This window comes from Bubalus bubalis, chromosome 6 (genome assembly GCF_019923935.1).
Source record: "Bubalus bubalis isolate 160015118507 breed Murrah chromosome 6, NDDB_SH_1, whole genome shotgun sequence".
Lineage (NCBI taxonomy): Eukaryota > Metazoa > Chordata > Mammalia > Artiodactyla > Bovidae > Bubalus > Bubalus bubalis.
This window is the reverse complement of record NC_059162.1, coordinates 25,440,658-25,454,990: the sequence shown is the minus strand read 5'-3', so window position 1 is coordinate 25,454,990 and position 14,333 is coordinate 25,440,658. Positions and strand designations below refer to the sequence as shown.

At 41.5% G+C, this 14,333-nt stretch overlaps 1 protein-coding gene across 2 annotated transcripts in view; it reads right to left on the bottom strand.

The window, feature by feature from the left end:
- Positions 1-5,431: 5,431 nt before the first annotated feature.
- Positions 5,432-14,333, bottom strand: part of SPAG17 (sperm associated antigen 17) — a 250,107-nt gene continuing 241,205 nt past the window's right edge. For both annotated transcript variants that reach the window (XM_025288015.3, XM_044944491.2), the window contains 4 exons: positions 13,676-13,860; positions 11,416-11,476; positions 8,645-8,789; positions 5,432-5,578 (listed from right to left, as the gene is read on the bottom strand). In XM_025288015.3, the coding sequence (XP_025143800.3) occupies positions 5,439-5,578; positions 8,645-8,789; positions 11,416-11,476; positions 13,676-13,860 (531 nt within the window). In that variant the 3' untranslated portion in view covers positions 5,432-5,438. The remainder of the gene's footprint in view (positions 5,579-8,644; positions 8,790-11,415; positions 11,477-13,675; positions 13,861-14,333) is intronic.

The window sequence follows — 14,333 nt, the reverse complement described above, 5'->3', positions numbered from 1 at the left end:
AATCAACCTTTTAGGCAGTTATTCCTACCACCAGAAAGAGGAATTACTTAAAGTGTTTCTCAGTGACAAGTATCATAAATCACATTCACCCCAAAGAAATCTAGCTGAGCACCTAGGGCAGTGACCAAGGAGACAGTGGTGTCTGTCACTGGGATCTAGGGTTCCACTCACCCATCTGTACAGCCTTTCCCGGGCAGATGAGGCAGGAGCTCAGGAAGAAGCACCTAGTCTACAAACAGGCTTCCCCAGTGGCTCAGTGAATCCACCTGCCAATGCAGGCGGCACAGGTTCCATCCCCGGGTTGGGAAGATCCCCTGGAGGAGGAAATGGCTACCCATTGTAGTATTCTGGCCTGGAAAATTCCATGGACAGAGGAGTCTGGCGGGCTGCAATCTATGGGGTCACAAAGAGTCACACACGACTGAGAATGCACACACTGCAAACAGTATCTACAATACATCCCTTTCCTCATAAGAGCCTGGGTTTTGAGATAAGACTAAGGCTCTTAAGGATAACATCACCTTATATTCTAAGTCCTGTCACTTTATTTCTGAGGTTATGGGATGGAAGCAGCTCTGATGTGTACAGCAGTCACTGGCCCATCCCTTGTTAGGCCAAGTGCTAGCTGCCCTTGGATAATTCCTACCCTTGAAGCATAGGCTGGACCTGTTGACCTGCTTCTAAAGAATAGAATAAATGTAATAGGATATCTCTTCCAAGGTTAGGTTATTAACACCCTGAATTCTGCTGTGCTCACACGCTCTCAGATCTTGATTGCTCTAGTAAACATAAGCTGCTTATTGTGAGATGCCGTGAGAGCAGTCTCCTGACACCAGCCAGTGAGGGACTGAGGCCCTCCGTCTAACTGCCTGCAAGGAACTGCATCCTGCCACTGACGGCTTGAGTGAGCTGAAAGCAGAGTCACCCCTAGCTGAGCCACACTAACAACAGCCATATGCCTGACTCCTTACCCACACAAGCTAGGAGACCAGGAGTGTCTGTTGCTTTAAGTTACTGAGTTATGGAGAAATGTATAGCTCAGCATCTTAAAGCAATAAGCATTCATGATGTTTTGATAGCAGATAGCTGGAGTACTTACCACTGGCTCAGAGTAGAAACACACAGAATATGTTACTTTTTCTGTTTGAGACATATACAATATAAAACTATATAATGATGCCAATAGGTAGAAAAGATTGGGAAGAAACAGATGAAAACATTTTCTGTCAGATATCACAGAATCTTTACAATAGGTATTTAAAAGATACTCATTGTACTTCCGTTAATATCATTAACTGATAATATGAACAAAGAGGCATAAAGACGTACCATTTAAGACATTTCTATTAGGTACACTCATGTCATTACTTTTGATAGATTGGTGCCAACAGGCATTATGAATATTGGAAAGCTGTGCTGTAGTTTGCAGAATGGTCCAGCTAGAGTTTCAGACTTCATCACTTTTTAGTTTAGGGTAACTTCTGAAAGTCATGGACTAGAACCAAGATAAACCACACCTTAATCAGTGGTTTCTAAAGAATGTTCCCAGACCTTTAGGGTCTGCAGACCCTTTGGAGAATCATCTGCATGGTCAAAAATATTTTAAAATGATAATAGTGTCCTCCAGAAATTCATGTCCACCCGAAACCTATAAATGTGACATTTGGAATTAAGGAGAAGGAAATGGCAGCCCACTCCAGTACTACCTGGAGAATCTCCATGGACAGAGGAGCCTGCTACAGTCCATGGGGTCACAAAGAGTCAAACATGACTGACTATTTGGAATTAAGTTATTTATAAAACATTCTCTAACAAATAACCATGTGCAAAAATACACAAAAAATGTATCAGTCCATAGGCTCACAAAGAGTCACACACAACTGAAGTGACTTATCACGCACACACAGGAAACTAATAACAGATTTTGGTACTGAGAAGTGAGGTGTTGCTTTAACAAATACCTAAAAATGTGGAAATGGCTTTGGAATCAAGCAATGGGTGAAAGCTGAAATAATTTTGAGCTGCATGATAGAAAAGTTCTATTAATAGATTACCTTGAAAAGACTGCTGGTAGAAATGATATTAAAAGCAATTTTGATATAGGTTCAGAAGGAAGGGATAGGGACAGTAAAGAACACTTCAAGCATCTTAGAGAATTTCTGTATTGTGAACAGACTGTTGGTAGAAATTATGAACATGAAAGGTGTTTTTGGTAAGATCTCAGATGGAAACAAAGAACATATTATTGGACACTGGAGGAAGAGAGATCCTTGTTACCATGTGGCAGAAAACTTGGCTGAATTGTCTTCTGCATTTGGATAAAAAGTAGAACTTATAAACAATGAAATTGTATTTTTAGTTGAAGTTTCCAAGCAAAATACGGAAGATGTGTCCTGGTTTCTTGCTGCTTATAGTAAAATGCAAGAGGAAAGAGATAAATTGAGGAAGGAAACGGTCAGCAAAAAGGAACCTGAACATGATGATTCGAGAAATTCACAGCCTGTCCGTATTGTAAGATATGCTAAGGCACGCTCTGAAGAGTTTATCAAAGGTTTAACTGGAAAGCCTGCTGGAAAAACAGGTTTGTGACCAAGATGAGTACCATCAGCCATCTCAGCAGAAGCCAGGAACAGAGGTGAGACTTGAGGAAAGACCTGTGGAGAGCCCTCACACCTAATGGTGTGGAGCCCCTTGACATCAATGAAAACTTCAGAGAATGTTCTGTCAGCAGAAACACTGCCTGCTTGGCTTGGGGGCCAGAGGCAGGAAATGAAGGGAGGCTGCCAGACTTCTGGGCTTCTATAAGCAGAAAGCGGGCTGCCCAGAGGATAATACTTTATCAGGCTAAGGACAGAGGGTGGGACCCAAACAGCCTCTGAGGGTCCAGAGGGTGGGGCTGGGGAAGTCCCTAGCCCAGAGCGCAGCTCAAGACATAAATGATTGTGTTCATACTCTGAAACCTCAGCAAATCTGCCCTAAGCATTGCAAACACGTAGCCTGGTGATAGCTTAATTCTTTGCATCTTCTCTTTTTAAAAGGAGAATGTCTTCTTATGTTATCCCACCATAGTATTTTGCAAGCTGACGACTTGTTTCCGAGTTGCACAGGTCTGCAAATGGAGAGAACACCAGGATAGGTGAAGAATTTGGGGAGTGTTGGGATGGACTGAGTGTATTTTGCATGTGAGATGGATGTGAATTTTGGGGGACCAGAGGGTAGACTATATTGAGTTTGTCCCCACAAAACGCATGTCTACCAGGGACCAATGAATGTGACCTTATTTGTAAATAGGGTCTTTACAGATGCAATCAAGTTAAGATGAAGCCTTATCTTATTCAAGTGCATGCGTGCCTGCTAAGTCGCTTCAGTCGTGTCTGACTCTTTGCGACCCCATGGACTGTAGCCTGCCAGGCTCCTCTGTCTGTAGGATTCTCCAGCCAAGAAGAGTGGAGTGGGTTACCATTTCCTCCTCCAGGGGATCTTCCTTATCCAGGGGTCAAACCTACCTCTCTTGTGTCTCCTGCATTGGCAGGTGGGTTCTTTACCACTAGTGCCACTTGGGAAGCCCATTCAAGATGAGGGTAGCCCCTTCATCCAATGAGGAGCCCCTGGTGGCTCACACAGTAAAGAGTCTGCCTGCAGTGCAGGAGACTCAGGTTCGATCCCTGGGTCGGGAAGATCCCCTGGAGAAGGAAATGGCAACTCACTCCAGTATTGCCTGGAGAAGCCCATGGACTGAGGAGCCTGGCAGGCTACAGTCCATGGGGTCGCAAAGAGACTTAACACTTTAAATCAAATGACTGTTGATCTTATGAGGGGAGAGGTATAGAAACACAAAGGGAAGAATGCCGCTGGAGACAGGCAAAGATGAGAGTGGTGAGTTATAGGCTGAGGAACACCAAGGATTGCGGGGAACCAGCAGAAGTTAAGGTCATAGAACAAGTTCTCCCTCAGAGGCTACAGAAGAACCAACCCTGCTCACACCTCGATTCCAATCGTCTGGCCTCCCAAACTGCAAGAGAAGAAATATCCACTGTTTTAAGTCACCTGGTCTGTGGTTACTTAGTTATAGCAGCCTTGGGCAACAAATACAGATTTGTTACAGCAGTCCTAAGAAACAAATGCAAGATGTTATTGACCTTTTTCTCATGACTATACAGTGGAGTCTTCCAGAGACTCTGCAATGTGTGATATGGTGACAGATTGAAGACAGAGCAGCTGTGAGAATCCAGCTATGTTCTATTGAGCCAAACATTAAAAGATTTGCCAAAATTTAATCTTCCCCTCATTAATTTTTGTTTGGAAAAGTTATTTTTCATTAACATTTTATTTACAGTAATGAACTGTTTTTTTTTTAATAAAAGTTTTAAGTTTTTCCCAGTTTTAATTCTAATATGGTAAATACTGATAAAAAATGACCCACATAAACAAAAGCTTTGGGGGATCCTCATTCATTTTTAAGAATACATAAGGAGGGCTTCCTTGGTGGCTCAGTGGTAAAGAATCCGCTTGCCAATGCAGGAGACACAGGTTTGATCCCTGGTCCGGGAAGATCCAACATGCCACAGAACAACTAAGCCCGTTCACCACAACTTCTGAGCCTGTGCTCTAGGGCCTGGGAACCGAAACAAATGAAGCCCTTGTGCTCTAGGATCTGCTCTGCAACAAGAGACACCACCACAATAAAAAGCCCACGCACCACGGCTAGACAGTAGCCCCTGCTTGCCACAGCTAGAGAAAAACTGTGCAGCAATGAAGACCCAGCACAGTTGAAGACCCACACAGCCTATATGTATATAGGCTTCTCTGGAGGCTCAGACAGTACAGAATCCACCTGCAAGTGGGATACCTGGGTTTGAGCCCTGGGTTGGGAAGATCCCCTGGAGGAGGGCATGGCAACCCACTCCAGTATTCCTGCCTGGAGAATCCCCAGGGACAGACGAGGCTGGCGGGCTGTAGTCCACGGGGTCGCAGAGTCAGACATGACTGAGAGACTAAGCACAGCACATAAGGAGTCTTTGAGTCCAAAAAATGTAAGAACCACTGATCTAACTGTAAATTCTCAAGTACAGAAGGGCATTCTGCTGTTGGTGTTCCTACCCTTGGAAAGTCAGATCAATGTCAAAAATAGCACTTGAAAGAATAAACTTGAGAATCACACTGAAGTAAGTTAGGTTTTTTACTTCTTCAAGATTCTCTGAGCCTGAGTTTCCTTATTTATAAAGTGGGAGAATATCTACCTTGTAGATAGTATGAGGATTAGATGGATAATGAGTATAAATGGGTAGCTGTTATTATTAGAAACAAGTATTTTAATTCCACCAGACTAAGTGGCTCAGTGGTTGCTGGCTGAATGAAGATGAGAACAAATGTGAGGTCTATGGCCTCAAATTTGAATGGATGACAATCAAATTACAAATGTATTACTTACCTGACTCCTAATGTGGAGAAATTTTACGGGACATGAAGACTCCGAGTGCAGAGGAAGAAATTGTAGAAATCCTCTGGACCGTGGGATTTTCTTTTCCCTGGGGAAAATCTTTTGGTCTCTTATCATAATTGCTGCTTGTTAAAACTGGTAAAATACCCATTAAGGACTATTATTTTCATGAACAAATGAGTTGTATACGCAAACTCAGGTAATATTTTAGAATTAGAATCTTTAGCAGCATCAGATCACTTTTAGTATTTTCTATTTAATGCAAATTCTATATGCCAAGCTTAGAGGATGAAGGATGGATATTGATCTGGAATTTCTCTGGTGCCCTCTAGTGTATGTTTCTCTGCTACATGACTGGCCTTTCTATAGGCACCATAAATCACCATAACCAGGTCCCGGAACACACCAACATGCAGATTTCACGCTTTTTTGGTGCGAAGGGGAGGGAATAGATCTTGAGAAATGGGCTATGAACTATCATTGTTGACCCTGGAAGTCGACTAAAGATTTAGTAAAACTCTTTTCCCATCTCTCTGTGCCAGACAGATCGTCTCTAATCTGTAAGCAAGGAAATAGAAATGTTATTAGAATAAATGCAAAATTATTTAATTGCTGTGATCATCAGCAGGGATTCAGTTATTAGATTCAGCATCTAATAACTTGTGTGAAGAGGACATAATTCCCAGAGGGGGGAAATCCTTCTCAGTGAGAAGGATTTTTAAATTTACTCATTTTAGATTTTAGTCCTTAACACTCCCTGTACTTCCTTTCCTATGTTGTTGCTGTTGTTTAGTCTCTAAGTTATGTTTAACTCTGTGCAACCGCATGGACTGTAGCCCACCAGGCTCCTCTGTCCATCAGATCTTCCAGGAAAGAATACTGGAGTGGGTTGCCATTTCCTTCTCCATGTGCTTCCTTTCTTATGTTACATTTTCTATTTCTTACATTGTACTTATTACCATTAGAGTCCACATTTCACTTATTTTGTCTATTGTCTGTCTTCCTACTGGAATGCAAGCTACATAAAGGCAGAGATTTGTCTCTTGTTCATTGCCGTATCCCTGATGCCTAGCACATTAGGGATACTTATGATCTTTGAAAGAATGAACATGCGTGCTCAGTTGCTAAGTCATACTTGACTCTGTGACGCTTTGGACTATAGCCTACCAGAATCCTCTGTCTGTAGGATTTTCCTGGAAAGAATACTGGAGTGGGTTGCCAGGGTATCTTCCTGACCCAGGGATTGAACTTATATCTCTTGAGTCTCTTGTATTGGCAGGCAGGTTCTTTACCACTGAACCACCTGGGAAGCCCATAAACAAATGAATACAACTCCACTTCTATTGAATCGTGATCACCTGACACAATTTCCCCTAATTTCTCTTTCACTTTAGAATGTCTAGACCCTTGGTCATCTTTACTCTCTCCCTTGCCCATCTTTACCCTCTCCCTTGCCAAGATTAACCCTTCAGCTCTGCTCCTGATTATCCTTTCGCCTTCTTTTGGATATTGCTGCCTCAGTTCTCTTATACATGTTTTTAATATTTCTCTTCTGATCCATTCTTTCCAGCCTACAAGCATACAAAATACACTAAACTGAAAATCTCCCCTTTGCTCTGTTGCCTCCCCAAGTCTGAGACACCATATTCTCTTGCTCTTTCCTTCAATAATAAATTGAAAGTGTATCCATACTCAATATTTCTGCTTTCTCAACACTCAGCCATTCTTTATGTTTTGCAGTTTTTTGTCCCAACAAGATCTAGTGCTTCTATTTAAATCAGAATCCTCCTTGACAGCTCCATAGCATCTGTCAACTACGTCCATATTTTCCTTGAAATTCTTTGAGATATTTCACATGTTGCCAATTGTTTGTTCTATCTCTCCTGGCTTCTCTTTTTTCCTCCTGCTCCCTAAACAAACCCAAATTTCTACTCATTTCCCCCATACTTTCTATCACCACTTCTGCAGCTGACAATTAAAATTATTATATTTTCAACTCTGACTCCTCAACTGAGACCCAGTCCCGAATCTCCACGATTCATTACCTGAACCCCAACACTTGCCAGTGAACTCTATGTCCTCTAACTTCCTTTTCTTACGGGGTCCCACCTGAGGTTTTACAGTACCCCATGCCAGAGGTCTTTCACCCACGTCCCTCTTGCATATCTACTGTGGCCACACTATAGTTCTTCTCCTTACACTTGAAGGCTTGCTGAAGGAACTTTCTACTGGTTTGTTGCATATCCAGTAGCTCTTCTCCTTCAACATAGCCTGTATGATAAGAATGAATTCAATTTTATAAAGACATGCTGATTATATCACCCAGTCAATCAGAATTTCAATGATTCAGTGTTGCTTATATAATAAATTTTAAGCCAAGAATTCAAAATCTCCCACAACTTGATTCCAACCAGCTTTACCACTATATTACTAATACTCTAAGCTCTCAACAGATTGAACTCCCTGCTTACCCTCCTGAACAACTGGAGCTTTCCTATCGCTACAGTTTTGTTCATTCTTCCTAAGTCTCTTTTCATCAAAAGTTTTTGTATTCTATAAGACCCAGCTCAAATATCAAATAGATATACCTATAACACAAAGTGGTATATGATTCATACTATTGGAGTTACAATACAGCAATCAAGTGTGAAAATTTTATTCCTGCTACCAGCTTATGTAGCCTTTTAAGATAGAGTTCAATTTTCACTTTTATATTTGATACAATATTTCATACAGTACATGGCATATAAAAGGTTCTTGGTATCTATATATTCTATATACAGGAGATACCAATATGAAGGGATGTATGTGTAATTCAATACTTATTCATTCTGTTCCTATAATAAGGTATCTCCTATCCCCCAAGAAGATGACCAGGATTTTTTCTTAAGACAAAGACTTGCTTTTTAAAAAATTTCTGATTGTTTGATATCCCAGAGATGGCCAATAATATTGAGATTTATCCAACTTAAAGTTACATGTACTATGTGTCAGGCACTTTGCTAGATGCTTTCAAAAAACGAAGGAAGACACAAGTCTTTGTCCTAAGAAATTTAACTCTGTGGTTTTAAAACTAGACTAAATGAGGCTACAGAGGGCAGATGTGAGGGGATTGGGAAACACCATTTTGACTCCTGTGTTCTCCTTGCTCAAATGTAATTTTAACACTATATGTGGTGATTCAAGTTGAACTTTAAAGGATATTTGCTTCCACAGGTAAGAACAGGACATCATGCTCAGTCATAATCTCTATATTGTGAGAGATGTGTGCCAATCCCTTGGCGCCATCCTCCCCAACAGCCATGGCAAAGAACTCCACTTTCAGTTCTGCCTGCAAACCAGCCGCCACCTGAAATGCACAATGAAGCTTTAGAATCAGACGTATAGAAGTTCAAAATTTTCACATGATTTTGAGCAAGTTCTTCAAACTCTCCAATCTAGCTCCCTCATCTATCAATTTGGCACAGAAGAATGACTGCTGTTTCAGCATTTAGAAGAATTACTTGGATTAATTAGGTAGATTTCCACTGAGTTGGTGGGACCCAGGATAAATTGAAGGAGAAAGTCAGGTGCCATTTGGGAAAAAGCATAAGGAATCTAAATGCCAGGGTGCTAGAGGGCAAACTCCTTATGATGTCTGTAATTGTGCTATTTCTTGAATATCGGTAGCGAGGTTCTATTTATTGTCATCTCTGTAAACAAAGATAAATTTAATCAAAGATAAACATAAATTTAATCTTAAATTTAAGAGACTAGGTGAATCCCACAATTCCTGTGCTCATGCCCCATGGTTTAGCATGTTCCTACTGTAGGACTTGTAACATGGCAAAGCCAGTAGAGGGAGACAGAATTAGTTTAAATGCCAAACTGCTTAGATCTGAAAGATACATGGAAGAGGATGTATCAACAAAAAAGAAACCTGATATACCATGAAGGAGAAACACAGCAAGGAATGGGCTTCTTGCCTTGTCCCCTGAAAAGAACACTAAGCCAGGAAAGAAAGGGCTGTTTATGTTTGGAAGCCACCTCCCTAGGAGGTGGGTTAAAAAGCCAATGTGAGAACAGTTATCTGGAAAAAATAAATCAGAAACTACCACACGGAAAGCAGTTAGGTACGAATATAAATTTTTTTTCTTCAATTGGGTTTTATAAATAATAGAATTGAAAAATGTTTCAGTTTTTTCAGTGCCGTGCTTGTGGACGTCCGCACGCTGGAGGGTATCCAGCAGCTTCTGAGAACCAGGCCCTCAGCCCTCCAAGCCCAACAATCAGAGCAGGGCTGGGGGATGACGACGCTGCACGAGGGGAGCTGGAGGGCTGCCATAACACAGGTCTACCTGGGTTTGGAGTGCATTCATGTAGTGCTGGCAATGAACCAAGCTGAACAGTGGTGAGGTTTAGATACAGAGAAGTCTGTAGGCTACATTTTTCTGCCAGAGCCAAAACTACCATCAGAAAGAAAAAAGGTATAGAGTGAGTTTGGGTTTTTAGTATGTATAAAGGTTGATTTAGCAGTCGTTTAGGGTTTTGGCATAATCCCTACTTAAAATGAAAAAGATTTGTGAACTTCCCAGAACAGTGGGAGAAAAGCTTCCTTTAACTGTGTTTTTTTGTTCTATGTTGTGAAGATTCTGAAATTCTGACATGGGACAGTGATGAAATGTTTCAGAGAGGTCCTCGTAAATTAGTGGATTGAATCCCCAAAAGGATTTCTGTTTTTGAATTGCGGCCTACATATTACTGTTTTATAGATCATAAGATATTGGAGCTGCAAGAGGGCTGAGAAATGATCAGTCTAAGCTCCTTTTATAGATGAGGAAAGCAAGGCGCAGAGGATTAACCAACGGTATCACAGAGCTGCTTGGTAGCGCAGTTACAAGAAACCAGCTGACTTTGCACTACAGCCAACCAATTCTTCTGTGTCAACACACAGCAGCCGTGACCGCTTTAAGATCTTGGGATTCAGTCAGCATAATGTGCTCGTTATGGGACTGGATGCGCTTGCTCAGAGTTCCCATGAGCCTGTGCAGTCCCCATCGGTGATGAATGGTTCATTTATCTACCAGTCTTCCTTACACCATCTGTTACTCTGTCACACATCTCTTGAGTGCCCACCATGTGCCTGCTTTGTATACTTCTTATGTCTCACTCATTTTTAACATCTCCTGTAGCCTGGCACTATTGCTGGCATACGGGAGGAGCTCAAAGCTTGTTAAAGGAGATGACAAGAGTGTTAAATCAAAAGATGATATACTGACCAAGAAATAAAAGTCAAGGTTGATGAGTGTGATTTTATTATATTTTGAGATAACCTCGTGTTTAATCATACTACACCTCTGAAATTATATTTTGAAGTAAGTGGCAATACACATTTTATACTGAATATAATGTATCATATAAAATCAGAACAATTTGACATTTTGGAATTCATATTTTCAGAGATTTTTGGAGAAATGAGACAGATGGTTAATTTAAATATGCTACTATTTCTTTACTATTCTCTGACAAATACCAGGAGAGCAGAACAGATTTACATAAAATGTAAAGAATGAAGTATTTATTTTTTCCAATGACTTCTCACTTTGCAGAAGGATTTGTCACAGGATATCTTTAGGTAATCAGTTTACCAAATGCACGTTAAATCATATTTTAATTTTTTTAAAGGTATTTTCAGACAACTGTATAGAATTGCAGTATTGGGGCAAGTGAAGTGAACTTCAGAAATGGTTCCATAGCTGGAAGTTTAATTCTACTTACACATTGGAGTGCTTATGGTTGTTACATGAAATAAGTGACAACAGCCAGACAGTGTACCAGTGCCAGGAATCTGTTGCTTATGATACTAGAAAAAGTCGACTTACAAATGGCTTAAACTGAATTGGTAGAATGGCACGAAAGCTCACTGCACTGGAAACATATACATATCTGTATGTACACACATATGGACACACACAAGACATAGCACGTGGACTTACGGGCCCAGGTTTGTAAGTCACTTTCAGCCCAGTGCTGGGTGGAGGCTGCTTCACCCTAAACCTACCAGGAAAAAAAGATGGGAATAAACTAATGCCATAATGAAAAACATGAGCATGAATGAACTGGGAAGTAATAAAATCAGGAAGGTGTTAATATTGGCTACACGGGAGCAGGGGGTCCAGACTAGTAGAAAAACAATCTAATATCCAGTTGGAAGAAGAATCTGGGGCCTGTTTCACAACTGCCTTTCCAACAGTTTTCATCGGCGTCAAACTGACTCCAAACCGGGTTTCAACCCTTTGTTATCAGATGCTGACGAGCAGCTTGGGCCTGGGCAGAGGGTTGTGAATGTTTGGCTGGCGTGTGCACTGCGGCGTAGCCGCCAGCACGAACACAAATGCTGACTGCCAGATCATTAAGCTGAAGAATAAAGGCTCTTTTGGAAAGCAGTGGAGCGTGGGAGCCAGTCTTGCTCTGTCGTGGTATGGGGTTTGCATGTTTGGGGAGAACAGAAACAGAAAAGGCTCAGAAAACGTAGGAGAACTTGAAAAGCCCTGGACTCACACATGGTACTTGTTGATCTCTTCCCCTTCCTGCGGTTTGTGGGCTCTGCCTGAAGGTTAAAGACCTGGAGTAAATTAAAATGTCAAGGGCAGTCTATCTCCATGTTGACCCCAACTAGGTTCCCTCTACCATCCGCTTTGCTATCTGCCCTGTAGTGGCTGAACTGAACAAGCTGAGGAGTGAAATCTTAAAACTAAAATTCTATACTGGACACACAGGGTCTCCTTGGGTGAGTTTAACTAAGTTTGAGGTTGACTCTCCATTTCTCCCCACCCATTTTGTGGCAACAACCCCAAAAAGCAATGATGTCTGAGCTGGCAGTGCGATGCCCTCATCAAGTTTTTTCCAAGGAAGTGAACATGATCCCTGGAGTTGAGGACCTGCCTCAACTAAAATGGAACAGTGATCTTCTCAATCAGATGCTCCTGTAGCTATGCCCTGTCTGACTTCCAATTCTGAGTCCAGAATCATAAATGCTCTCAAAGGACTTGTTAGTGACACTGAGAATAACTCTGCATTCTGAAATATATGTGTATCCCATTTTTATGGGGGTAAAGTTCCCCACAATCCTGATGGTTACTACAAAATAGTACAGAGGAGATTTTGTAATTGGGAATTGTCTTGGAATAGATGTATGGTATATGGACCCAACGGGAAGGACTGATCTCCCACAAGAAGCAGTGACCACAGCTGTTTTGATAAAGCAAGGTGCTCCAATGAACTGGCACTCAGGGGATTGGAGATCTACCCTTGCTGAAGCCTACAAGACCTTTTAAGACAAGTTACTCAGTTCCCTTATATTATAACAGTCTCCAAGATCTCTACACACTTTAAGATTCTATTGGTTTTGACCTGGAAATGAAGGACTGAAGTGACTTTCTTGTCACTTAATGCCAGATAGAGTATATTTTCTATTGGGAATACAGACTCTGAGTTAAGTTATTTGCTATTAATTTTGAGTCACATCATTAGAGTCAAAGTGACCTTGATGATTAAGGGTTAATTTTTTTCCTTTTTGCCTCAATTATGCAGAATTAACATAATTAAAATCATGTTTAGATCACAGAGTGTCAACAAATATTAGTTGGTGTTATAGTTGGTGGTGGATTTGAGAAATGGACTTTCAAGTTTTCCACATTAGTTATTGTTTTCTGTATTATTTAGTGTAACACTTATACAACTTCTCTTTGACTTTTTTTGCTGGGACATATCAGGTCTTGAGGTGCTCCTACTAAAGTAAGAATAATCATTAATGGTAAGGCAAAGAAATGGGTCTTCCCTGATGGCTCAGCAGGAAGGAATCAGCCTGCAATGCAGGATATGTGGGTTCAACCCTCGAATTGGGAAGATCCCCTAGAGGTTATCAAACTGGCAAACCACTCCAGTATTCTTGCCTGGAGAATTCCATGGTCAGAGGAGCCTGGTGGGCTACAGTCCAAAGGGTTACAAAGAGTTGGACATGACTGAGCAGCACATAAAGAAATACCTACTATATAATTGAGGCTTGGTAAATACCGATTTGTTGAAGAATGAATGAATGCATGAATTAGCAAATGACTGAATGAATGTTAAGATTCAAAAGTTCAGGTGTAATTACATTTCAGTCTAATAAACATTCACTGATATAGGCTACCAAAGAAGAGTCATAGAGCAAGGGAAGGTGATCTGAGCACACACTTGGAGCCCTGGCCTCACCTGCAGAAGTCTACTCCAACATTCTTGAGCTTTACAGTGGTAGCATAGGTGTGTCCTTCTTCGAGCACTCCAAATTTCACCACGGGTGGGAGAAGATGGAATCCAAAGGGAGACGAATTTATATTATTAATGGCAGCAGATGCCACAGAGGATGTTCTCACTCTTCCTCCAACAGAATCTTGCGCCTTCATCGAAAAAGAAAAAAAGCAATAAAACATAATAAAATGGTTCTATTTTGCATTCCCAAGATGATGAAGACATAAGTGACTCATGTTTGATCCCTGGGTTGGGAAGATCCCTTGGAGGAGGAAATGGCAACCCACTCCAGTATTCTCGCTTGCAAAGTCTCATGGTCAGACGAGCCTGGTGGGCTATATATATATATATGGTTGCAAAGAGTTGGACACGACTGAATCAACCTAGCATGCAAGATAATAAAAAGGCTCAGGCCCTACACACATACCCCCTCCCCACCCCATGCCCCAGGCCATGCAGTAAACCAGGCAGCAAGCCTCCCCTGCCCTACAACCAGCCTTAAGTCACCACACAAGGCATGGCCTTGCAGACAACTGAGTCAGGGCCCGTTTTGCCTCCAGCATGCCCAAGGCAGTAGGCCCTACCACAACAGAAAGGCTCACGCAGCCCACACAAGGACACC